Source organism: Tiliqua scincoides, chromosome 2 (assembly GCF_035046505.1).
Source record: "Tiliqua scincoides isolate rTilSci1 chromosome 2, rTilSci1.hap2, whole genome shotgun sequence".
NCBI lineage: Eukaryota > Metazoa > Chordata > Lepidosauria > Squamata > Scincidae > Tiliqua > Tiliqua scincoides.
Genome location: NC_089822.1, coordinates 147,811,214 through 147,836,040, shown reverse-complemented (window position 1 = coordinate 147,836,040; position 24,827 = coordinate 147,811,214). Strand labels below are relative to the sequence as shown.

General features: G+C 46.3%; 1 protein-coding gene across 5 annotated transcripts in view; it reads left to right on the top strand.

Moving 5' to 3' along the window:
- The window catches only part of SDK2 (sidekick cell adhesion molecule 2), a 357,514-nt gene that overhangs the window by 312,564 nt on the left and 20,123 nt on the right, over positions 1–24,827 (top strand). For 3 of the 5 annotated variants that reach the window (XM_066618341.1, XM_066618340.1, XM_066618342.1), the window contains exons 22-37: positions 1,746–1,867; positions 2,804–2,913; positions 4,428–4,578; positions 5,896–6,133; positions 6,325–6,440; positions 6,896–7,085; positions 8,105–8,203; positions 8,518–8,712; positions 10,404–10,605; positions 10,952–11,055; positions 13,156–13,226; positions 14,599–14,734; positions 15,929–15,985; positions 17,215–17,316; positions 17,688–17,803; positions 20,120–20,306. In XM_066618341.1, coding sequence (XP_066474438.1) covers positions 1,746–1,867; positions 2,804–2,913; positions 4,428–4,578; positions 5,896–6,133; positions 6,325–6,440; positions 6,896–7,085; positions 8,105–8,203; positions 8,518–8,712; positions 10,404–10,605; positions 10,952–11,055; positions 13,156–13,226; positions 14,599–14,734; positions 15,929–15,985; positions 17,215–17,316; positions 17,688–17,803; positions 20,120–20,306 — 2,196 coding nt within the window. The remainder of the gene's footprint in view (positions 1–1,745; positions 1,868–2,803; positions 2,914–4,427; positions 4,579–5,895; positions 6,134–6,324; positions 6,441–6,895; positions 7,086–8,104; positions 8,204–8,517; positions 8,713–10,403; positions 10,606–10,951; positions 11,056–13,155; positions 13,227–14,598; positions 14,735–15,928; positions 15,986–17,214; positions 17,317–17,687; positions 17,804–20,119; positions 20,307–24,827) is intronic. The other 2 variants (XM_066618344.1, XM_066618343.1) reach the window with 1 other exon arrangement.

The window sequence follows — 24,827 nt, the reverse complement described above, 5'->3', positions numbered from 1 at the left end:
TATTTCTTAGCATTCCACGAAACAGTGAATCATTCTACTCATAAAATGTGGGATTTGCTTTTCTTGATTCTATACTTGATGTGTCAGTGAGGGTTGTAAATGGAGATGGGACTTCCATTGTGGTGAATTTTGCACACGTGTTTTTTGTTTTTTTTTACCCTTGAGCAAGCTCAATGGATAACCTCAAGCATGCTTTTATGCTTGTGGTTAGTAAGGATTTTACCCCTAGAGTAATGACTTTTCCCTCTCTCAATCTGCTATCATGTTTGGCACATAAAGATTCTTTCATCTGTTCGGTGGTGTTATCAACAACTTTTTTTAAAATCATAAAGACATTTTTGGCACCATGCATCACACTTGCTCCCAGCACTGTCTGTTTCTGGCAAACTGAAATTTACACAATCCTGTGAGACTTCCTTATTTTACTTCTGTTAGGGCGCAATCCTAACCCCTTATGTCAATAAACGCAATGCAGCTCTAAGGTAAGGGAACGAACATTCCCTTACTTTGAGGAGGCCTCCGTGAGTGACACCCAACTGCAGGATGCAGCACTCATCCCATTGGCACTGCTATGCCAGTCCTGGAAAGCACGGACATAAGGGGTTAGGATTGTGCCTTTAATCTCTTAGTTGAAGACATCCTATTCAGTGCAGGATTTGGGCAAAATTAGGGTCAAACTATCCGTTATGTGAAATGCATGGTCTACCCTTCTGTTTTGGTTTTGCTTTTGTAACTAGCAATCAGAGAGATGATCAGGTTTGGAAGCATGATATGGGTGGAGGGGTTAACCCTTCCTCCCCATGCCACAGTCCCAGTGAAAATTGTCATCCTTTTTATTACCTATTTGCCCTGGGACAAAAGCTTCTGTTGGGACCAGCTCATTATATTGGTACTATTGTTGCCAGAACAAACTGCAGCTACCATGTCTGGAGTGGGGGGGGGGGCTGTGTCAGGTCTACCACACTGGAGGAAAAATCTCCCCCTTCCCCATACGATAGTCCTAAATGTCACTCCTCTTCATTTACGAAAGAAAAATAAGCAGAAGATTAACATCCATTTAACTTTGCATGTAGTTTGGGCTTGAGTTTCTATGATTTTGGGGAAGACAAAATATGACTGACAGCCCAATCTAAGATAACTTTCCTGGTGTCGATGCAGCTGTGCCAGCAGGACGTGTGCTGCATCCTGTGGGGGCAGTTTCAAGTCTCAGAGGCCTCTTCAAGATGAGGGAATGTTTGTTCACTTGCCTTGGGGCAAACTTCCCTTGCCTGATAGCAAATGGACCCTGATGGGTCTTCTTGGACCTGCACCAGCAGTTTTGCTGGCAAAATTTCAAGTGGACACAAGTAGATGGATCAAGGTTGGAAAGGGGGATAGGATATTGGCAGAGCTGCTTCTGCTAACTACCCCCTTTCCACCCTTGCCCCTACCCTTTTCCCACCCCATTCTTCCCCCACCCACCCCATTTTGCCCACTCACCACCTGACCCTTGTGTCAACTTAACATCACTGAGGCTTTCGCAGTGACTGCTGTTGCCCAGCTGCTATTGCTCACTGTTTGTGGCGGCAACCAGCTCTATGCACTCTATGCACTTTGCATTTTGTGACAGCCATGAAGTGCACTGCTCTGCTGGAATGCACTTTATGGCAACACAACAACCCAACAGTACTGGGCTGCAAATCAGTGCTTATCATTCTTGCGTAACAGACACCTGAGTTCCATTTTTACTTTTTCTGTGTTCACAGAACTTCCTGGCCCTCCTACCAACCTGGGCATCTCCAACATCGGTCCTCGTTCAGTCACCCTTCAATTTCGTCCTGGTTATGATGGCAAGACATCCATTTCTAGGTGGCAGGTGGAAGCTCAGGTAAGCAATGACCATGAAAGCGAACAATGGCAAGAGTTCTCTAGTTCATCACTTTCCCAGGATAGTACTGTTGTATTCATGTTGAAGAATCCTGTCTACCATGAGTCGTGTGTCATTTCTGTGGCACAAAGTCGAAACTCTTATTCAGAGTGAAATGTACAAATTAATTTTTGTATGCATTAACGTTGCTCAGTTTAGTTAATTCAGGTCACTTAGATTTTTAGATTCCCACCCCCGCATAACTGAGAGAGCCAGGAGGAAGGGAAGGGCAAGGCATTTTCAGGACAGAGAGTAAGCAAAGGAGAACAGAAAACAATAACCATTGGCAGGACTGTGTGTAGTTCACAATTATACTGGGTAATCACAGAATTTGAAACTGGGGCAGATTCATCATTCTGAGATTTTGTTCTGTCTTTTAAAGAAACAGGTTTCTAATCCTTGCTGCATTGAGAGGCTTGGAGGTGTGTGAACAGTGCTTGGTGAAATCTCAGAAGCTGGGGAAAGGCAGAGTTTGCTTCCTCAGAAGTATACCAATTTATTGCTATGAAGTGCTCTTATGTGCAGAGTTTTTACTCTGGTAGTTGTTTTTCTCCTTTGTACTCTTTGTATGTTTATTGAGAATTGCCTTCTTGAGTACACATCGTTTTCCTGTAGAAAGGCAGCCAACATGTTCAATAAATAATAATGTAAAAATGAATAACAAGATAGCAGCAATTTGTCCTCCCAGTTGTCTAAACGGGCACAATAAGTGATTTCTTTACAGTGTAAAAATACAAGGCAAATGTTGTCCTCTTTTCAGTTTCTGAGAAAAACAAGCACCAAGCTAAAAAAAACTTTAATAATTTTTTTATATTAAGGGCAAAGATAAAAACAGGCAGTAATATCAGCAGTGATGCTGTCAGCATTGCCCTGCATGTGTGCTTTGCTTGCCCACAGGTGGGTCAGGTTGGTGAGAGTGAAGAATGGACCCTTATCCACCAGTTGTTCAATGAGCCAGATGCCCGCTCCATGGAAGTACCCAACCTCAATCCCTACACATACTACAGGTGGGTGCTGGGATAGAGTCAAGGGAGGTGCTGCTCAAGCCTGCAGGTTACTGTTTTTGGGGATACATGCCCTCACATAACTTCCAAAACACATGCACTCCCATTTATGTTGTCATAAGTAAGTGGGCTGCCCTTTGAGTAGTTCTCTTAACTTATTGGGAAGTTGTCTGTTTTGTGTTCCCAGGTAAGCAGCAGGGAAAGGGTGAGTGTGAGAGGTTGATCCAGTGTTCAAATTGTAGGAAGGCAGAGATCTGATTCTCTTACCTCCTGAATGATGGGTATGATGTGGCTTAAATGGAATGGGTGTGAATGTCATTAAGGGCTTCCCTGTGTTTCTTCCCTTAATTCATAGACTAGATAGATCAAAGTGGGGAGTGATCTGAAAGACTAGCCTGAGTGGTTCTCAAACTCTGAGAGAGCCACTAAGTCTTCGCAGGGGAGTGGGGAAGGCAGCAGGGGCGGGGGAAGGATGCGACCATCCACAGAGCTCCCTGGAGCTTCAAAAGTGAAAGTGGAGCTATCGTGCCCTGCCTCCGCAAAACTGGAAGTGGAGCACGATTGCTCTGCTTTCACTTTCTGAAGGTTGGGAAACCTTGTGCAGGGCTCCCTGCACCCCCAGGAGGCTGCTGCTGGGACTGGTAAGTGCATGCCAGTCCCTGCAGCCCCCTTGGCGATGTGATCCTGGGGATCATGTCAGTGCCTCCCCCCTGTCCCCACCCCATAAGGGGGCAGAGTCCACAGCCCTCTAGCTGGGGCCTTGCAATGCCCTAGTTGGAGAAGCCCTGGACTAAAGAAATGCGTGTTAACTCTCTCTTCTTCTCTGCATCTTGATGTTCTTCTTAAGAGGAAAGGAGAGGAGCTAAAAAGCATGGAGGCCACTCACGGCCGTGTGAGTGTGAAAGTTCCAAAGGCCTGGCGTGGAACATTCTCCTATATTTTTTTTAGATTGTGAACCCTTGTTGGGCAGGGAACTATCTCATTCCGGTTTTGTAAACCACTTTGAGAACTCTTTCTTCTTAAGGGGGTATATAAATAATTGACAGCTGAATCCTAACTAACTGATAGCATGTGCAGCCTGCTGCCCCCAATGGAGCCAATAAGCCAGGTGTGGGGGGAATGGGGTGGAGAGGGGACAGAATGAGGGAGTGTCTGGAAAAGGAGGGGCAGAATGGGAGGTGGAACAGAGCAGATATCAGTGGCAGCAAATTGTGCCAATATCCTTGTCCCATTTTCCCCCCATTCCCTCTCCCTTACTCTCCTCAGACCTGGCCCAGCAAAGTAGCTTTTGCAGATCTGAGGTGACTCATTGGGCTGATTGAGGCTTGCCCGCAGGTAAGGGAACAAATGTTCCCTTACTTGTAGACCTCTGTGACTGTTGTCCCCCTCCTCCACAGGATGTGGCATGTGTTCCAGTGGTGTGGCTGCATTGGTGGAGGGGATTTAGTTAGGACAGGGCTATAAACGAATTAATGCCGGCTCCCAGAACTGATGCATTTCCCCACCTTTCCCACCAGCTTTCGCATGCGACAAGTGAACATCGTAGGCACCAGCCCAGCCAGCCAGCCCTCTCGCAGGATCCAGACATTGCAGGCTCCCCCTGATGTATCTCCTGCCAATATTACCTTGCGCACAGCCAGTGAAACCAGCCTTTGGCTGCGATGGATGGTGAGCAGGAGCATAAGCAGGCACTAAGTCCCCTAATGGGGTTGGGGAAAATTACGGAGTAGCAAAGCAGCAGTGGAGGCTAAATCACAGTGGATTGTTCACCCTGGCACTGCTGACCTGTAGGATGGATCTGTAAACAACAGGGTTGGATGGAGGCAGGTGGTGTTAGAAACCCCAGACAAGGTTGAATGTGGGCAAAACAACACACTCATCTAAATGCATATCTAGCATGCTTAGAATCACAAGGGGTTTCCAAAAAGCAACCACTGCAGAGGATCGAATCCTGATTGGAACCACAAGGAAAGGGGGTGTTCACTTTGTCTTCTCACATCATTTTCTCACTAAAGAAAATTCCCCACCAAATAAATATTTGCACCCCAAAGCAACTATTTGCTGCAAGTAGCCTCTTCTTGGGTAAATAAGGGCAGAAGGGGGATTTTTAACTAGAAAATAACTCTGTGGAAAATGGGTTAACACCCCTTCTTTTCCTGAATGATGTGAACTTAATGGGACTTTCCTCCCATACTCTGTCAGCTGCGCAGCTGGCATCAATCTGGGAGTTGAAGCAAGCATGGGCAGCAGGAAGGCATCAAGCAGATGGTGGATGAGGAGGCAGAAAGGAAGGAAGAAGCTTTGCAGAGGGCAAGGAGAGGAGGGAGCCAAGGAGAAGCAGAGAGAATAGGGACCATGAAAGGGAGGAGATGAAGCCAGCGCAAGAGAGTTGGAAGGGGGGACACAAAGCAGAAGGAGGAGAAAGGAGGAGGACAAGGGGAGGAAAGAGAAGGACATGCTAGTGAGGGGGAAGGAGGGTGCAGAAATCCTAAGGTGAAAGAATCGGAAAGTGGGAAGGAAAGAAGCAGTAAAGAGATTAGGGGAAGAGAAGGAAGAGAATCTCATGAGAGCCCAAGAGGGAAGCCAGTGGAACCTGATACAGCCCCAAAATGGACCGTAGCCCTTTGGGGTGGAGTTCAGGCCCAGGACAGCACTGCCTGTTAGGAGGCAAGCCAAGAAGATGAAGATCATCCCTTTAATTTTTGAGGAATTAAAAATTCCTTTTTCCAGTTGTGTGAAGTCAGCAATAGGGGAGGAGGATCGGTCTGGGTTGACAGACTGGGTTCGTCCCCTTAGTGAAGGACAGTCCCTTTTCCTTCCTGTTATCACTGTTGACAATAATCTCCTGGTGACAGCTATCTCATGACTTCAAGATTCCCCCCCCCCCCCGTTGTTCTTCATACTCTGTGATGTAGACCTTCCCTTGGGACAAGTGAGAGGCAGGCAATAGGCCCACAGCTATAACACTTCTTTTATTCCCCCCAGCCATTGCCAGAGACAGAGTACAATGGCAGCCCTGAGTCGGTGGGCTACCGATTGCGCTACTCACGCTTAGATGGGCGTGGTCGCACGCTGGCCCACACCATCCATGACCGTGTGGAGCGTGAATTCACCATTGAGGACCTGGAAGAGTGGACTGAGTACCGAGTGCAGGTGCAGGCCTTCAATGCCATTGGGCCCGGGCCGTGGAGTCAGACCGTGATGGGGCGAACCCGGGAGTCAGGTACCCTCCCCACCCCAGCCTTGTCTCTAGGCTTTGAGACAGTCTAGCAGTCCCCTCATTGCCTGCCTGGAACTTTGCATGTGGAGTTCTGGGTTTTGTTGTGGGGACTCCACAGTGTGTCTGTTACAGAGCCCCCTCAGAGGACTTGGGCAATGTGGCATGGACTCTCCTGTTCTTCTCTTTGCACACAGTGCCTTCATCTGGGCCCACCAACATCTCAGCCCTCGCTACTACCTCCACTTCCATGCTGGTGCGGTGGAATGACATCCCAGAGGCTGAACGAAATGGGCTTGTTCTGGGCTACAAGGTGAGTATTGGAAAGAATAACCTTTCCCTGACAGACGGCCTTCTCTTCCACCACCCTGCACACATCAAGATTTGCCAGTGCTCCTCAAGCCCATACTGAAGACCCCTGTCATTCCAGACCAAGCTTCATTGTCTCTCTCAGTGCCTTGGCCCTTAGCTTCAACCACCAGATCCCTGCTATGCCAGGCACCTGCCCCTATCTTCCACCCCAATGCTCACCATCATACCAGTGCTGTGCTGCTGCTCTTCCACTGTGCTGTGGCCACTTACATTCAATGCTCAGTACCTCTGTCTCCAAATCTTTGGTCTCTGTACAAGAGATAACCCAGTGATCACCTTCCAAGCTTCATGAGGTGTGAAGCTTTGCAGCCCATCTGTAGTACTGAAGGAAATATTGGAGAAGGAGGACCCATTATCTCTACCTCACATCCATCATTTCTGTCACTTCCCTTTTAGGTCATGTATAAGGAGAAGGACTCAGATGCAAGGGCCCAATTCTGGTTGGTGGACGGCAATGCCTCACGGAGTGCCCAGCTCACTGGCTTGAGCAAGTATGTTCTGTATGAGATCCGGGTACTGGCTTTCACCCGCATTGGTGACGGTGTACCCAGCAACACACCCATCCTCGAGCGTACACTGGATGATGGTAAGTGTCCAGCACCCTGTCCATCCTGCCGTAATTACATAGTATTAGAGGAAGGGAAGACTAATCTAGAAAAAGACAGAGTGTTCTGGAATGGTTGAAACTGTGAGGTGTTTGAAGCAGGGCAGGGCCATCTATAAGGCAAACTGAAGTGGTCACCTCAGGCAGCAGTTTGGTGGAGGGCATCCATCTTTGTCTGTCTACTTGCCTTCATTGCTCCTCCTCCCTGGATTGGAAAAGGGAGAGGGGGCAGAGGGGAAGAGGAAATGTGGAGGGGAGGGGAGTGCTGAGTAAGCACATTAGAGATCGGAAGGAGTAGAAGCTGGCACATCATCAGGTGAGGGAGAACAGCATTTAACACGCTGCCTCAGGTGTCAGGAGGTCTTGGGCTGGCCCTAGTTCCAAAGCTGAAGCCTTAACACACACACACACACACACACACACACACACACACACACACACACACACACACACACAGAGTTGTTGTGGACAAATTCAGCCCATGCATTGTGGGATTGCAGTACTATTTGTTGGGATTACAATAACACTTAGCGTTTGTATAGCACTTTCAAGTGTTCAAATCATTTTCCATATATTATCTTGTTGCATTCCTTACAAGAACTCTGTAAAATGAGTCAATATTATTTTCTCCATATTATAAATGTGAGGTTGTGGTTTACCTAAGACCACCCAGTGAGTTCATGACAGAGGCAAGATTCAAACCAGGGAAATTCTGATTCCAGCTCAATTTCTTAGCCACTGCACTACACCAGATCTGTACATTATACTGATGATCACTGTAGGACCTTGGCCCTGCAGTACCAGCAAGCCCATTTCACTAAACAAAGCCCCAATCTCAAAATAAACAGAGCAAGAGTGTCATCTTTTGGTGTAGTGTGCCAGTGAGTGTGCAAATATATGTGTCCGTGTATGTATGCAGTTCGTTCTCCCCTTTTGTTTCTTGCTCTCTTCTTTGATATCTCTGTCTGAACACCCGTTCTCTCTGCCTTGGTTTATTACAGTACCTGGGCCCCCTGTGGGTATCCTCTTCCCTGAAGTAAGAACCACTTCTGTACGGCTCATCTGGCAGCCACCTGCTGCTCCCAATGGTATCATTCTGGGTAAGCAGGTAACCCCTACACAAAGATTATAGACCAGAGTTGCTTAAGCAACTACTGCTGCTCTGTTCCTCTGTCCACCATTTTGGATGGCAGTGAATGCCACCAGAGGAATCCTGGGAGGATAAGAGACACCAACGCAGCTTACAAACTGTGGATCAGGTCCAAGGATATCCTCTTTTAAAATTACTTCTGTGATTGAATCTGCATCACCTGGGATGGCTTCTCCCTCTTGGCCAGCTACAAGGATAGCAATATGGGATAGTTCCCTTTCTGCCAAGCATTTACTAACAGCAACATGTTCCAATTGTATGCAGCATACCAGATCACCCACCGCCTCAACACTACCACTGCCAATTCTGCCAGCGTGGAAGTACTCAACCCTAGTGCACGTCAATTTACTGCCACTAATCTCCGGCCAGAGTCCACCTACCTCTTCCGTATCACAGCACAGACCCGGAAAGGCTGGGGTGAGGCAGCAGAGGCACTAGTGGTCACCACAGAGAAGAGAGGTAAATATGTCAGGAAGGGCCATGATGGCTAAAATGAGATGTGAGTTATATTTTTGATCACAAGGTATACTAATATATGCTCCATGCACCAGGGCCAATGCATTTCAGTGAACTTGTTTGTGACTCAGTACCGCTCTGCACATCCCACAGAATGAATTGGTAGCAGGGGAGATAGAATGCTGGACTCTTCCACTTCATCTAGCGGGGGAGGGGATAATATCTTGACTGTTCACTTGCATAAACAGTTTCCTGCATGTACTAAAATGTTCTTGCATATCTATAGAAGGCCTAAAATGCTATACCATCCTTTCTCTCATATGCACTAATTTATTACCTACAGGGAGGTTTTTTACATGGTGGGGTATTAAAAAATAAGCCTCCTCTTGAAGTGACATGGTCCAGAATTCTTTTGCTTCAGGTGCAAACTAGAATGATGCACAAACTCATGTGTCTTTCTCCCAATGACTCTTTTAAAAAGGCAACACCAGAATGCTTCATGCTTAAGCAGAAGATCGGTGGGGAGTTGCTTAATACTGTACTTTCTTCTCCAGCCATTTCCCTTCTGCAGTATTGGGTATTATGTTTAATCTGAACCTTATTCTGCAAAATGTGTCCACCTTCAGCTAATGGAGTTTCCTGACATAAAGATGAGGCTGGTTCCTGGTGTGTTTACATGGATATCCATCTCTCAAGCTACAGAAGTCTTTATTCACTGCAAATAAAATATGAGTATGCTACAGATATCTGCCAACCAGATTTCTTTTCTGTATGTTCATCATGTCCAATAATTAAGCCACCCATAAAAATTACAGAAGTATCATTTGTAGCTAAGCAACCAGATTGCATGTTTGTGAAAGGCACCCGTTTGATAGGGCTTACAGCATGACCGGTGATGAACAACCTGACCTCCATCTCATTCCTATGCTATTTGGTGACCTTTTGTAAATGATGCTTTTATTCATACAGTATTTTATTCTTCTTACTACATGAAGCACTGAGCATATTCCTTCTTTTCCTACTAAACTAAGGATTATGCTTTATAGACAAGCAATAGCTCTGAACATCAGAAGAGCTATCCCCCATCATCACTCCTCTGCAAGCAATGGTCCCAGTCCGCCCATTCATGAATATTTTTTTCTTCCTTTTTTTCCTCTCTTGTTTTTATCAAATTGTTTGAATGCCTGTACTCTGCTTTTCTCAGAAGCAAAATTTTCTCCTCCAAAGATCGGAAAAATTGGCAAACACAATTCACCTAGAAAAAGATTATCCAGCCTCATCTGTTGCATGGACACAAGTTATAGTGCTGCTGTCTTTTTTAAAGAGTCTGATGGGAATATCGTACTAAAATGCTGGAAGGCTCGTCTTTTTGTTCATGCAAAATCCAAAAAGTGCACTGACTTTTTGACTCTCGTGCTAATACTATGATTTGTGGCTTAACATTCTTTGCTATAATAAACCAACACGATAAACGTTGGATGGGATAAGAAAGGTGAAGATGCATGTCTAGACTCTATCTGTAAAGCATATAAAGGGTCAGGATTCTAGTGCAAAATACACTGTGCTCTAGTTAAATTTTGTCCTAGATTATGGTATTGTTACATATGTGTGGTAGTGCATCTGTACTGTCACTGTCCTGACCTTTTCATTCTGTGGTGCCAGCTTTCATTGACATATGCCTCTGTCACTCCTAGACCGTCCCCAACCTCCCAGCAAGCCAGTTGTACTACAGGAAGATGTCAAGGCAAGGAGTGTGTTGTTGTCGTGGGAACCAGGCAGTGATGGGCTCTCACCAGTCCGGTACTACACTGTGCAAACACGTGAACTCCCTGCAGGGAAATGGGTACTACATTCTGCTTCTGTCAATCACAACACCACATCCTTCACTGTCAGCAGGTGAGATAGCAGCAGATGGGTTGCAGGAAGGTCTTTCATGGGAAAGGAAGGCAGGGTTGCCTCCAACAACTATTTTGGGGCCCAAATTTGCTAGTCTGTTCTATGGTCTGACTTGGAGGGGCTCTTCAAGTTAAAGGATTATGCTGGACTTCCTATCTGGAGGATGGCCCTCCCAGTCAGAGCCAACTTTTCCTGCTGCCACTTATTGAGTGAGACTATCCATCAGATCACTTAGATGTGACAGGTTGGCTAAAAATGTTGGGAGTTAATGGCTCAGCAGGCAGAGGGCAGGCAGAATAGACTGTTCTTGCAAGGTCAAGTCAATTATCGGATGCTCCCCTTGCAGGCTGAAGCCCTTCACCACCTATAAATTCCGGGTCAAGGCAACCAACGACATTGGAGACAGTGAATACAGTGAAGAGTCAGAGTCACTCACCACACTACAGGCTGGTAAGTGAATCGATTGGATCTGGGGTTGCTTTAGAAATAGGCTCCTCCAGTTATAAGAAACGAAAATGTCATGTAATGTAAAAGGCATTGCCTGTGACTTAAAGCCATTGCATCATATCTTCCAGCCCATCTGGAGTAACCCTGTCATTGGCGTCCAGTCTTTTATTAAGCCAATTGAAACACAAAGTCTGACCCGGATAGAGTCTGGAAGGATTTTGCTTCTCCCATAATACTATCTAATCACATCTCCATAGAATAATCCACCTCACACCTAGCCCTAGTCTCCTCTCAACAGACGATGTCCTCATAATAGATCTACTATCATCTGCCCTATAAATGTTGTAGGACAGACCCACAAAATTGGAACTGATTCATAGCCGTGTTTGTATTAGAACAGTAGGAGCTGCCATTAGGACTGGTCATTTTGGATGACAAATTCTATTTTCTGGCGTATGGCTTGGGCAGACAGACAGAAAGCTGAGGTAGATGGGAAAGTCTGCAGTTAACTTTAAGTAAAAATATTAGGCAGACTAAGGATGGTCCATGAAAAGATCACAGAGCAGAAAGCTAATCTGCGGGACAGTTGAGAGTCAGTGGGATGAACTGATGACATGCAGGAAACATTTTCCCATCGCTTAGATGGATCTAAATTCTACTCTAACCTGTGAGATGGTAATGATCTTTAGCATTCACCACCAACACCAAATTGTCACTTAAATTTCTGTATAAGAACATAAGAACATAAGAACAGCCCCACTGGATCGGGCCATAGGCCCATCTAGTCCAGCTTCCTGTATCTCACAGTGGCCCACCAAATGCCCCAGGGAGCACACCAGATAACAAGAGACCTCATCCTGGTGCCCTCCCCTACATCTGGCATTCTGACTTAACCCATTTCTAAAATCAGGAGGTTGCGCATACACATCATGGCTTGTACCCCATAATGGATTTTTCCTCCAGAAACACGTCCAATCCCCTTTTAAAGGCGTCTAGGCTAGACGCCAGCACCACATCCTGTGGCAAGGAGTTCCACAGACCAACCACACGCTGAGTAAAGAAATATTTTCTTTTGTCTGTCCTAACCCGCCCAACACTCAATTTTAGTGGATGTTCCCTGGTTCTGGTATTATGTGAGAGTGTAAAGAGCATCTCCCTATCCACTCTGTCCATTCCCTGCATAATTTTGTATGTCTCAATCATGTCCCCCCTCAAGCGTCTCTTTTCTAGGCTGAAGAGGCCCAAACGCCGTAGCCTTTCCTCATAAGGAAGGTGCCCCAGCCCCGTAATCATCTTAGTCGCTCTCTTTTGCACCTTTTCCATTTCCACTATGTCTTTTTTGAGATGCGGCGACCAGAACTGGACACAATACTCCAGGTGTGGCCTTACCATAGATTTGTACAACGGCATTATAATACTAGCCGTTTTGTTCTCAATACCCTTCCTAATGATCCCAAGCATAGAATTGGCCTTCTTCACTGCCGCCGCACATTGGGTCGACACTTTCATCGACCTGTCCACCACCACCCCAAGATCTCTCTCTTGATCTGTCACAGACAGCTCAGAACCCATCGGCCTATATCTAAAGTTTTGATTTTTTGCCCCAATGTGCATGACTTTGCACTTACTGACATTGAAGCGCATCTGCCATTTTGCTGCCCATTCTGCCAGTCTGGAGAGATCCTTCTGGAGCTCCTCACAATCACTTCTGGTCTTTACCACACGGAAAAGTTTGGTGTCGTCTGCAAACTTAGCCACTTCACTGCTCAACCCTGTCTCCAGGTCATTTATGAAGAGGTTGAAAAGCACCGGTCCCAGGACAGATCCTTGGGGCACACCGCTTTTCACCTCTCTCCATTGTGAAAATTGCCCATTGACACCCACTCTCTGCTTCCTGGCCTCCAACCAGTTCTCAATCCACGAGAGGACCTGTCCTCTAATTCCCTGATTGTGGAGTTTTTTCAGTAGCCTTTGGTGAGGGACCGTGTCAAACGCCTTCTGAAAGTCCAGATATATAATGATTCATAGCCTGCCATTTCCTGGTATCCTGTACCTCTTCTTGGTTCTTCTCTTGGTTCACCCATCCTTTTTCTCTCCTCTTAGCCCCAGAGGAAGCTCCAATTATCTTGACAGTGACACCACACACCACCACCTCAGTGTTGATCCGCTGGCAGGTATGGTAGCAAATCTTTTCTTTCTTCCCTCCCATTGGAAGTCTGGATAGTAGTGCTGGGTCAGGGTTCATATTCTGAGGAAAAGGTTCCAGCCACTGTGTATAATATGGTGGTTCTTCAAGGCACCCTAAGGTTATTTCTGATGGCCACCAAATCTGGGCATAGTTCTCAATTGAGTCTGAACCTTGGAAACCTGAGCCCGAATAAAAATAGTAAGATGGCAACCAAATTTGCACACACTGATGTTTTCTTAGTTGCTTTGCTTTCATGCCATTCCCACATTTTCAGTGTGGAGGTTATTGAAAGGAAGGAAAGTTTTGCAATTGCAGTGGGGTGGGTGATTCTGGTGCTGAATCACGGCATGTGTGGTGGTTCCCCTGAGTTGTCCCTGAGAATGTTGAAAAGGGGTGACTCTCCTTGCAGAATGAGGATAGGAGTCTCAGTTGATGTGTTCGTTGCAGCAAGGAATGGAGTGGATACAATGTGGATACATGTACAGCACTGACTTGAGGTAAATAAGCCTGAAGGGACTGAGATGGATAGTGCAGCTATTGTGGTCCACTCCTCTGTATCTCAATACAGTGATGCCTCGCAAGACGAATGCCTCGCACAACGAAAAACTCGCAAGACGAAAGCGTTTTGTGATTTTTTTGGTGACTCGCAAGACAAATTTTTCTATGGCCGTGCTTCGCAAGACAAATTTTTTTGCATTTTTTTGTTTGTTTGTTTTGGTTTGTTTTAAATCGCACAACCGTTAATACCCAGGATGCATTGAAGTTTTGTGCTTGAAATTTTTGAAATCCTCTGTACAGTATGTATGCCTTTAAAGAGCACTTAATAAACACTTTGTAAACCAAATTTGACTTTGTTCTGACTTTTTTTGCCCATAGGAACGCATTAATTAAATTTCAATGCATTCCTATGGGAAACCGCACTTCGCAATACGAAACGACTCGCGGAACGAATTAATTTCGTCTTGCGAGGCAACACTGTACTATTGTTCATATAAATGTTTGGAAGCATCTCCATTGACTCCTTTCATCCAGCAATGGCAGAGGCAGCCAAAGAAGATAACAGCTCTTCAATCTTTTATTGGGCCACCAAAGTGGAATGTAGAAGGTGACAGTATTAAAAAGCAAGAGTAGACAATTGTTATCCTGACCCCTGTGCCACCCAGGGCCAGGACAACAAAATGCCACCCCTCATGCTGCTCCACTCTCCACCGGGCGTGCCCAGAGGCATTCTGAGGGCCTAAATGAGTAGGACAGCACAAAATCCTTTGATTGGAAGACAGCAGCATATGTTAGGTGTGCTGGTGGAAGAGGACGTTGTGTGGGAGTTCCTCCTCGATATCCTGTTTCTCCTCACACAGGCGCCATCCGAGGACAAAATCAATGGCATCTTGCTGGGTTTCCGCATCCGCTATCGGGAGCTTCCATATGAAGGAATGAGGGGCTTCACTGCACGCAGTGTCAACAATCCCAGTGCAAAGTGGACAGAACTGACCCGTGAGTACAATTGTACAGTGAGGGTTCCAGAACCAGGGAAAGTAGTTCAGTGCCTTCTCTCAGTTCAGTACTCAGTTCAGTACTCTCCTGCAATAGGAAATCTTTGTGGCCTGCTGGCATTAACTCATAAACTGTCTGGAACAACAAATCACTGGCCCAAATGCATTTGGATAAACTTGCAGTGAAAAATGTAGACAGCTCTGGCCTAGTTCAGTCCCTGTAATGCCAGAGGGAACTTTCTCTGAGAAACGCTTGGGGCCGATCCAGCGATGAGGCTGAGTGAAACACTTCAAATGGTGAATTAGGGAGGAGCAGTGAACTGAGGAGGGGTGTCCTGCATCTGCTGACTGTCCCCCTCTGGCCTGCTAACCACCAAGCTACTTCAGTTGGCTCCCAAATCCTCATATCATTCACTGAAAATTAGTGGGAAGAGGATAGGGGTGGCAGCAGCCTACCTTTTCCTCTAGAACTGCTGGAGGAAAAGGTGGAAAAAGCCACTGCTGCCACTTTGTCTTCCTCACCCACTAAGCAGCCAGGGTGAGCAAGGAGAGATGGAGTGTGGCAGGCAATGCCCACCCCTGTCCACTTAGCTTGAGCTCCAGCCCAGCATGCTGTGCCTGTCCTCTTTATTTCAGACAGGACAGTGTGGTGGAAGGCAGTGGTGCTGGAGCTCAAGGTAGAGAGGCTGGGGTGAGCTCTACCCTGCTATGGGCCACTTCTTCTTGTCCACTCCAGTTGTTTAGTGAGTGAGGTGGCTGCACTGGGGCACACATGTGCATGTTAACATGTGGGTGAACTTGGGGGGAGGGGTGGAATCAGGCATGCAAACATTAACTCAGACCAGGCCTGGGGAGACTGTTCCCTGTATGGAATTGCAAGATCTAGAGGCAGTGGACACCTGAGCCATTGTGGAGGTTACACTCAGGCCATCCTGATGCCCACTTCTGGCTCTGGTTAGTTTTGTTTGTCTTGTGTGGTAGCTTTAATTTCTATCCCTCCCTTGCGTATTTATCCCCTTTCCTAATACTTTGTTGGATATCCCTTAGTGTTCTTTGCTGTGACTGTGAGTTTCTGAACTGGCTACTTTTCCCCCAGTTATGTCTCTTAGTCCTGCTTGCATTGTCAAAATGTTTCTTTTCATGTGGCTAACCTGCGCTGACTGCTTTTCCCTTCTGACTACCTGCCGTCCCACAGCAACGTATGCCATGCGGAACCTGACTGAGGCCTCCCTCACGCAGTACGAACTGGACAGTAAGTGGGTGTCTGGTCTTTCATCCATGCACTTGTCTCTGCTTGTGTTTCTAGTCTTCCATCAGTCCTTATCTAGATTCCCATAATGTCACATGGGCAGGAAAGGGCAGCTCCTTCCTGTTCTGTACTGTTAGACAATGAGCTTCAAGAATCTAGAATGTCTCCCATTTCCAAGGACAGTGGCTTTTGCTTCCAATTAATATCTGAAATGGGCAGTTAAAAAAGGAAAATTCTGCAAATTCAACATGAGCAGAATCCACAAATTATGCACAATTACTTGAGACCATATAATAGAACCAGTTCTGGGTGACATACAAATTCTGTCCATATCAGCCCATGTAACAATAGTTTATTTAAGAGAAATTTTTTTCCACATTAGGTTAGATACTCTATTCTAGTTGCAAAACTGTTCAGTAGGGGAATAATAGAAAGGGGAGGGATGAGCCTTGTGGCATATTTTGGAGCAGTAGGCAGTGTCAGAAAATAAAGATCAGCATCAATGAGGTAAAAAATATCTTCTGTTGCATATTGAAAGCCCCATTCAGACACAGTTTAATCTCAGAGAAAACACTGTCTGCATTTAGTTAGCTTTTGCTCACAACCATGAGGACCTGCTTTTTGGGAACATAGAAAGCTTATACTGAGTCAGACTATTGGTCCATTTACCTTGGTACTGTTGACACTGACTGGCAGCAGTCTTCCCGGTTTTCAGATAGGCATTTTTTTTTTTTTTGCCCTTCCTGCAGTTGTCAGGGTTTGAACCTGGGACCTTCTGCCTGCAAAGCAAGTGCTCTACTGCTGAGCTATGGCCCCTCCCCTGTCTTTTTTTAGAATAGCTGGCATCAGCGGTTCACATGCTAGAAGCCAACCTTCACAACCTACTTTTTTGCCATGCAATGACCTGGCATCCCTGTACCTGCCCCATCCCTTCTTCTGTGGAGCTATGCTTGCTACACTTATATCTTTAAAGGAAGATGACAGGGATAGTGCCATGGGAGGAGAGAAAAGAGGACAGATGAAATGAGAGCAGGTACCAAACAACTTGGGCTCCACTAGATACTGAGATGTCTGGTTATTACAAATCACACTCCTTCGGCTCCTCAAAGAAGGAGTTTCTAGCATGTATGCAATACAGAATAAGAACATGGGAACTATGTAAGGTATGGCTGACAGTTGAGCCCTGCCTCTGACTTCATCCTGACCATTTGCTTTCTCGAACTCCCCCCAAGATCTCAACAAGCATCGACGCTATGAAATCCGAATGAGTGTTTACAATGCTGTTGGTGAAGGGCCCACCAGCTCTCCAAAAGAGGTCTTTGTGGGCGAAGCTGGTAAGTGGCATATCGGTTTTTCGGGACTCACTTCCTCTCAGATCCCTGTGTTACTGTGGGCTTGTCTGTCCAAAGGACTCAGGGCTAAAATCAAGTGACATTGTCTGCAGCTGCAGTTCCAGTCTTACACCCATTTGTTACCATATATTAAGCTGGAAGATCAATTTCCTAGTCAGTTAAGCAAAAGTTGCCAACAAGAGGCTAGCAGGCCTGGATTCCAAGATATGCCTTTAGTCTTGAACTTGTCTGTGAATCATTCAGGAATAACCATCCAGTTCAAAGTCCAGTTGTACTTGCATCCCTATTGCCTTGCAAACATGTCTGTTTCTCACATTGCCACCTTCTCACTGGCACTCCTTTCTACTCTCCAGTTCCCACAGCTGCACCACAGAACGTGGCCATCCAAAGTGCCACAGCCACCCAGCTTGACATCACATGGGAGCCACCACCTCCTGAGGCACAGAATGGAGACATCCAAGGCTATAAGGTATAAGCGAATAAGGGGAGAGGAGTCTGGGTGATGTATTGTGGGTAGATGTGCTTTTCACCTTGGGGAACGTTTGGGGCAGTGAGTCTCCTCCATAGGGGCAACTGGGGCTTTCCCCCCACTCAAGAAAAAGAAAAGGAAAAAATGCATTGAAAGACATAATTGCATTAAATTAATCAATTAAAGATTTATGTGTGACCTAGGCTAAGTCATTGACTAATCCTGGTTTTCTTCTGGTTGTCCAATCTCATTGCTTCCCTCTCATGCCTGAGTCCCGAGTTGCAAGCTGGCTTTTCGTTCAGGCCTCTCTAGGGCTGTCATGGCAAGAGGGAGAGACCTCCAGACTGGAGACTCACATGAGAAGACAACTTGACTACAGTCTTCTCAGTGCAGGGAGGTTTCAGTTGAATTGGCCCCACCAACTCCAGCCACCAGTGTTTGGGAATAAGGAGCTGCATCTTCTGCATAGTAGAAAGTGGGGCAAAGTTACAGTTCTTCTGGCCATTATCATTGAGTCATATCACAGTGTACATTCTTCTTTAGTTATTATGCAGGCAAATCAGTTAGAAATGCTTGTCCTCATGGAAAATTGTGTCCCTGTGTTGGGCTAGGTAGTTTTTGGATATCATGTACAATTTCAGTGAGTGCTCTGTCCTTTTTAAAGACAGGATTGGGTTTACTTAGGGCACAATCCTAACCCACTTTCCAGCACCAACATAAGGGCAATGTAGCTCTGAGGTAAGGGAACAAATTCCCTTACTTTGAGGAGGCCTCTGTGAGTGCCAGCCAACTGCAGGATGCAGCACATATCCTAATGGCACTGGTATGCCAGTGCTGAAATGTTGGTTAGGATTTGGGCCTTATAGGGACTGAGAGTACAGAACCCCCAGATCTATTGGAGAGTGGCAATGAAAAAGAAATAATTTTTTTCCTCCTCTGGGAAAAATGCAGTTCCACATTCTACCAGCGAAGGATGCTGTTGAGCTGCATACTAAACAAATAGTTCATGATGTGCATAAAATATTTTACGTGTACCTGTAAAACTGCAGTGTATGTGTGTGACAGGCACATGTTTCCAGCCACATATATCTTACAGGTGCGTGCTGCAAGGGAACTGGGTCAGGCTTTAACATTTTTGCAAATGTACCTTAGGTTGCAGACTGATTAATTGCCACCATATGACATTCAAAGTGGTCTTAATTCAGGGCAGTTTGTGTGATTCAGCCCAGCATAGTCTTTCTGTGCAAAGTGCTTTAAGGCAACATCGGTCTCTGCCTTGGACTGTGGCAAACAGACAGTGCCCCAAATCATGACATTGTGAAGCTGGAAGTTCTGTCTTTTCAAGCCCTACAGAGCCACTCTTCATCTTGGCTTTATTTCCCATCAGTGATCTGTAGGACATCTTAAAAGCCAGCAGAGCTACAGTTTTGGAAAGTTGCTTTCCTGTTTCCTAAGAAACTGCAAGGGTGCAGCAAAGTGTTGCCATGGAGCCAGCTTGTTGCGGTCTCTTGGACGCCTTGACTTCATGGTTTGATGGGATGGTCCAGCTTCTCTGTGGAAATCTGGATATTGCCCAAGAGTGACTTCAGAAGAGCACTGTTTACAAAGTGTTGATTTAGCGCCATGAGCCATGACTGAAAATGGATTGTCTCTGCTGTCTTGCTTAGTTTAGGGATGAACTAAACCTCAGCTACTCCATTCTATTTCCATTCTATTTCATGTAATGGAAAGAGCTCATCTTCTCCATTCAGGAAAGCTTCAGGGCAGGGAAGGCATAGGGCAGGTGGCAGGCTAGAAGGGGTGGATCCCAGTGGCAAAGGTGCATGCTAAATCCTAGCCCCAGTTTTTCAACCCACCTGCCTCACCCCCTTCCTCTCCTCTGACTTACACTAGCAAAATAGTTGGTGTGGGTCCAAGGGGACCCATAGGAAATCAGGGCCTACCAGGAGGTAGTTTTAAAAAGATTTTTACCCGCCTCTTGCTGGCTTCTGAACACCCCCTGCCCATCATAGTGTGCAGAATGTGCTCCGTCAGCACAGCTGCATAGCAGAAGATGGTGGGGGATAGGACTGGGCTGTTAGACAATGAAAATGGGACCATATATAATCTCTAGCAATAGAATGAATATGATCTTAGGGGAGAGGGACAGAATTAATTTGAAAAACACCTCTCCACATTTTGGGAGTGGAAGGGCAGCATTGCAGGCTGCATGTGACAGCCCAGAATGAGAAATATGTACTCACCCATGCTGTTTTCAACCTTTTCTCTTTCCTCTTTTCCTCACCATGACCTCTACTTTCACCCCACTCCTTGCAGATATTTTTCTGGGAGGTTCAGCGGCAGAATGAAACTGAAAGGGTGAAAACTCTCTTCCTTCCGGAGAATGGTGTCAAACTCAAGAACTTGACTGGCTACACGTCCTACCTTATCAGCATCCTTGCCTTCAACGCTGCAGGTGACGGGCCCCGCAGTGCCCCTATCAAGATCAGGACTCAACAAGCAGGTGGGGTACATGGAAGGAGATGCCACAGCCCTTTGGCTGTCCCTGAGCATGGCTGAGCTCGTTTCTTCATTAAATTAAATTAAATTAAATTAGCATGGACTATCCTGAAGTGGGGGGTGGGTGTTAGGTGCCATGACAGGAAATGTTCAGTTGTTGTTTTACCTAGTGCAACTTTTTAAAATGGTCTAGTCCAGCCATTTTCAACCTTTTTCAGCTCACGGCACACTGTCAAGGCACTAAAATTGTCAAGGCACACTCTCAGTTTTTTACTTACATTAAATTACTATATTACAAGTAATTTTTAATTAATATAATTAATACAATTAAATCATTACATGACAAACGGCACAATCCTAACCAGGTCTACTCAGAAGTAAGTCCTGTTTTGTTCAATGGGGCTTTCTCTCAGGAAACTGTAGTTAGGATTGCAGCCAAAGACTTGGGGGGATGTGCCTGTGTGACTTACTTCTGAGTAGACATGCCTAGGATTGGGCTTTTGGTTGCACTCTTTTTTGTCAAATATATGAGCAGGCAACTGACACTTCTCTCTCTTCCTCTCCCCCTCCCACCCCCTCCCACAGGCACATTCCCCCCTCATCTCATAATTGCAGTTAGCACCTCTTCTACTGTCCCTCCCCTCACGGGTCCACACCTTCCAAAGGTCCAGAATCATTTGCCTCACATTCCCCCCCCCCAATTGCCTGCTCCTGTATTTCAGAAAAAAGTGTGACTAGTAGACACTTTGCCCAATCCTAGGCATGTCTACTCAGAAGTAAGTCCCATTATAGTCAATGGAGCTTACTCCCAGGAAAGTGTGGATAGGATTGTGGCCCAACACCCCTCCTCTGAAAGGCAAGGCAGGGAGGGTTGCGTTGGGGAGCTGCAGGCAACTGTGGCAAGGAAAAGGGACTTTCATGGACCCTCAGCCAACTCATTCTTAGGCTGGCTTCCTACCTGCTTGCCTGCCCCGCCTTCCTCCTTCTCACTCAGCCCAGACCTCTTCCAGGCTTTTCTGGTTGCCCAATTAGCAACCAGATATCAAGGGTCTTGATAGCCAGTCCTAGGCGTGCCTACTCAGAAGTAAACCCCATAATAGTCAATGGGGCTTACACCTGGGTAAAGGAGGATAGAGTTGCAGCCTTCCTCTTGCTCACAGCAGGAGATGCAAAGTAGCTGCGGCTGCTCCTTTTTCACTGCTGCCCTGTGAGGGTCAAAGCAGCCGCTTCTCCCGCCCACGGCTGCATGGCACACCTGAGTGCTGCGGCACAGCAGTTGAAAACCTCTGGTCTAGTCCTTAATGCTACTTTAGCATTCTTCCATCCCTACTGTTCTTTTGCAGTTCCAATTCTGAGACAGAATTGTACAGAATGTACTTGTCATCAACTTGAAAGTGACAAGATCAAGAGTATACAATCCCAAAATAACCCCAGTCCTGAATTTACAAAGCCCACTGGTGAGATTACATTAACATCCCTCTTTTCACAGAGGCTCTGTGAATTGACTCTATGCAGGGAGGAAAAACAGGATCATGGCAACTGACCCCACCCCAAACCTTTGCACATTCAAGGGAAGGGTGAGAATTGGGTTCCTACACACATTCAGCAGGGCCAGGCAGCGCAGTCTTCCCCCTCCATGCAGCATACATGAGAAGAAGGAAATTGTTTATGTCAGAAGACTTTTTTCGTAAAAGCAGTAAATCTTTGAGTTGTATTTGTGGAATGTCACTTTATAGCTGCAGCTGGCATACACTTCCCCTTCCACATTCTCTTACTTCAGCCTTTGGCTTGCATACTCTTCCTCTTCACTTCAAATCTGTATCCCAATGGCTTGCTCTACAGCCACCCCTTTAATCCTTTGTATGCATCCTTAGTTCCAGCTTCCCTTGTGCTTCAGCCCCAAGCTTCTGTTGCCCTCGAACATGCACCCCCTCTCTGACCTGGAGCTGAGCAGTGAGATGGATCAGGCTGCTGGTTGTACCCTGCTGAGATCCAGCAGAATTGTTGGGCCAGTGACCTCAGGTTACATTTGATGCTCAACAAAGATATATGTTCTTCTCTGGTCGGAAGTCCTGTATGGCTTCTATGTTCCATCCTCAGTAGGCATTTGCTTTGTTCCTTTGCATCACCTGCTACCTTCCCCTTCTTTCCAACAATGCCTCCACAACATCCTCAGATTACATGTTTAGAGATCAAAGCCCACAAAAAAGGAAATGAGGAGGGAGGCTCACGGGCTATATCCACAGCCAGTGGCATTGGCTAGCTGCTAGTGAAACCCTATTGAAGCCAAGGGCACTGCTGAGGATCTGGGCTTGGATTCTGAGTTCCCCCTGAGCAGAGAGGAAGCAGGATCTGTATCAGAATCTGCCTTGCTGGCTTCCCTCCCCTTGTATCCTTGAGGTTATTCTTGGCACAGCATGAAGGAACATAAGAAGAATCACAGTGATGGTTTTGGCTAGAGCAGTTTAGGATATTTTCTCCCATTTCCCCTCTTTGCAGGCCCCCCACTCGGCTCTAAAACTGCAATTCCAAAGGTTCAAGTCAGTGATTTTGAATGGACTCAGCAAAAAACCTGGCATTCTGCCTAATGCTTGATACAATGGTCTCTCTGTTAGCTCCTAGTGCCTTGGTGAGAAAAAAATTGAGGGTTCAAGACGCTGCCTGTTTGCAAGCTTGAAAATAAATGCAATTTTCATCACATAAGGTGCTACTGTGTAAGGGTTTCTTGTCTTAGAAATCCTAAGGATTACTATTGTTACTTACAGGGCCAATGCATCTTGCTTAAAGAAATAAGACTAGTTCAGACAATTAGTTGATAGTTAATCTAATAATGAACATCCTCCTTGATAAGCTTGCTTCCAGTGATGCAGCCTGTGCTAGCTAATCTATGAGGGGCATTTCACACCCAGCTGAGCTTTCATGTGATAGCTGTAGGTTCAAGGTGTTAGGCAAGTTTGTGTGGACCAGCCTACAGGTTTTTCTGTGCAGGACAGTCTGCAATTCACTTCATACATTAGCTTCCCTGACTTGAACATTTAATAAACCTTTCAAGAAAACTGTGCGCATCACAATGTGGGAAGTGCCTATTTTGTTAAAAATATACTTGGTGGGAGCATAAGAAAAAGCCAGCTGGATCAGGCCAAAGACCCATTGAGTTCAGCATCCTGTTTCCCACAGTGGCCAACCAACTCCCTCTGGGAACCCCACAGTCTGGAGAGAAAGGCATGCTTCTCTCCAACCATCAATCCCCTGCAATTGGCATCCTTCCCCGAACCCTGTGGCATCACATAACCATCTTGGCTAGTGGCCATTGATAGAACTGTCCTCTATGACTTTGTCCAAACCCCTTTTAAATCCATCCAAACTAGTAGCCATCACCACATCTTGTGGCAACGAATTCCAGAGATTAATGTGTGTTGTATGAAGAAGTACCTATCTCTCTATCCACTATTTCCACACAATGCATAATTCTATAAGTCTTAATCATGTCTCCCCCCTTCTTACAGCCCAGTCCTAAATCCAGGGGCCACCATGAGGAGCTGCAGCACCAAAATGGCTGCCACTGCATTCTGCGGGGCCAGGGCAGCCGCCGGAGTCTCCTTGAGGTAAGGGAACAAATGTTCCCTTCCCCATGACAAACTCCGCAGCTGGCAATGGGTGTCCTCGGATCTGCGCCTGCTATCTTTTTGGCACAGAACCAAGGCCCATGTCGGGCTTTCCAGCTTGGGAGGGGGCACAGGATTTGGTGACAAAACCTTCCACCATCTCCACCCCCCTTTCCGGGCCTGATCCTCCCTCCAGCCCACCCACCCCCTGCCCAAGCTGAAAGACAATGTCTTGTCCAAGACCACCCAATGCGTTCTGCTAAAGGGCTTGGCAAATCTTGACAGCATGATTACAGCATTAGCTTAAAGACTCAGAAAACCAACAAGTGCCCAATATTGTAATTTTTAAAAACCTCACCAGTTTTAATCTAATGTTGTGACTTTGGGGATCTGGCTCACAACCTACTCTCTAAACTAGCATCACAATGGGTTAACAATAAGATATGGCTAATTCACTCATTCTTTCACCCCAGTGTCATGGTCCTGCAAAAGCAGGAGCTGTTTCCCAAGACAAACATGTGAAGTGCTTTCTGCATGGCTCTAGTTGTCAAGGAAACCAGCAGCAGAGCATGGGGTCAGAGAAGGAAAAACAATAACCCCAGCAAATCTGCACCTGCATGGATTTACCAAACAATAGGAACTGGCATATTACTGTTATGCATTCTCTTGGATACTTTAAAATTGTAAGCAGTTTATAGTGCTTCCTCAAAAATTAGAAATTTAGCTTCCTGGGATTGTAAGGTTTGTGTGTGTTGAAGAGTGAAAACCCCTAGTGCAGTGGTTCTCAAGCTCCCCAGGAGTGTGAGAACCAGGGGTAAGTGCTTGTGGGAGCAGGGGCTGGGATGGCAGCTCGCGACACAGCGAATACCCATGCGCATTTATATATACTTAGGGGCACTGTGCAGCCCCTGGCAGGTCCT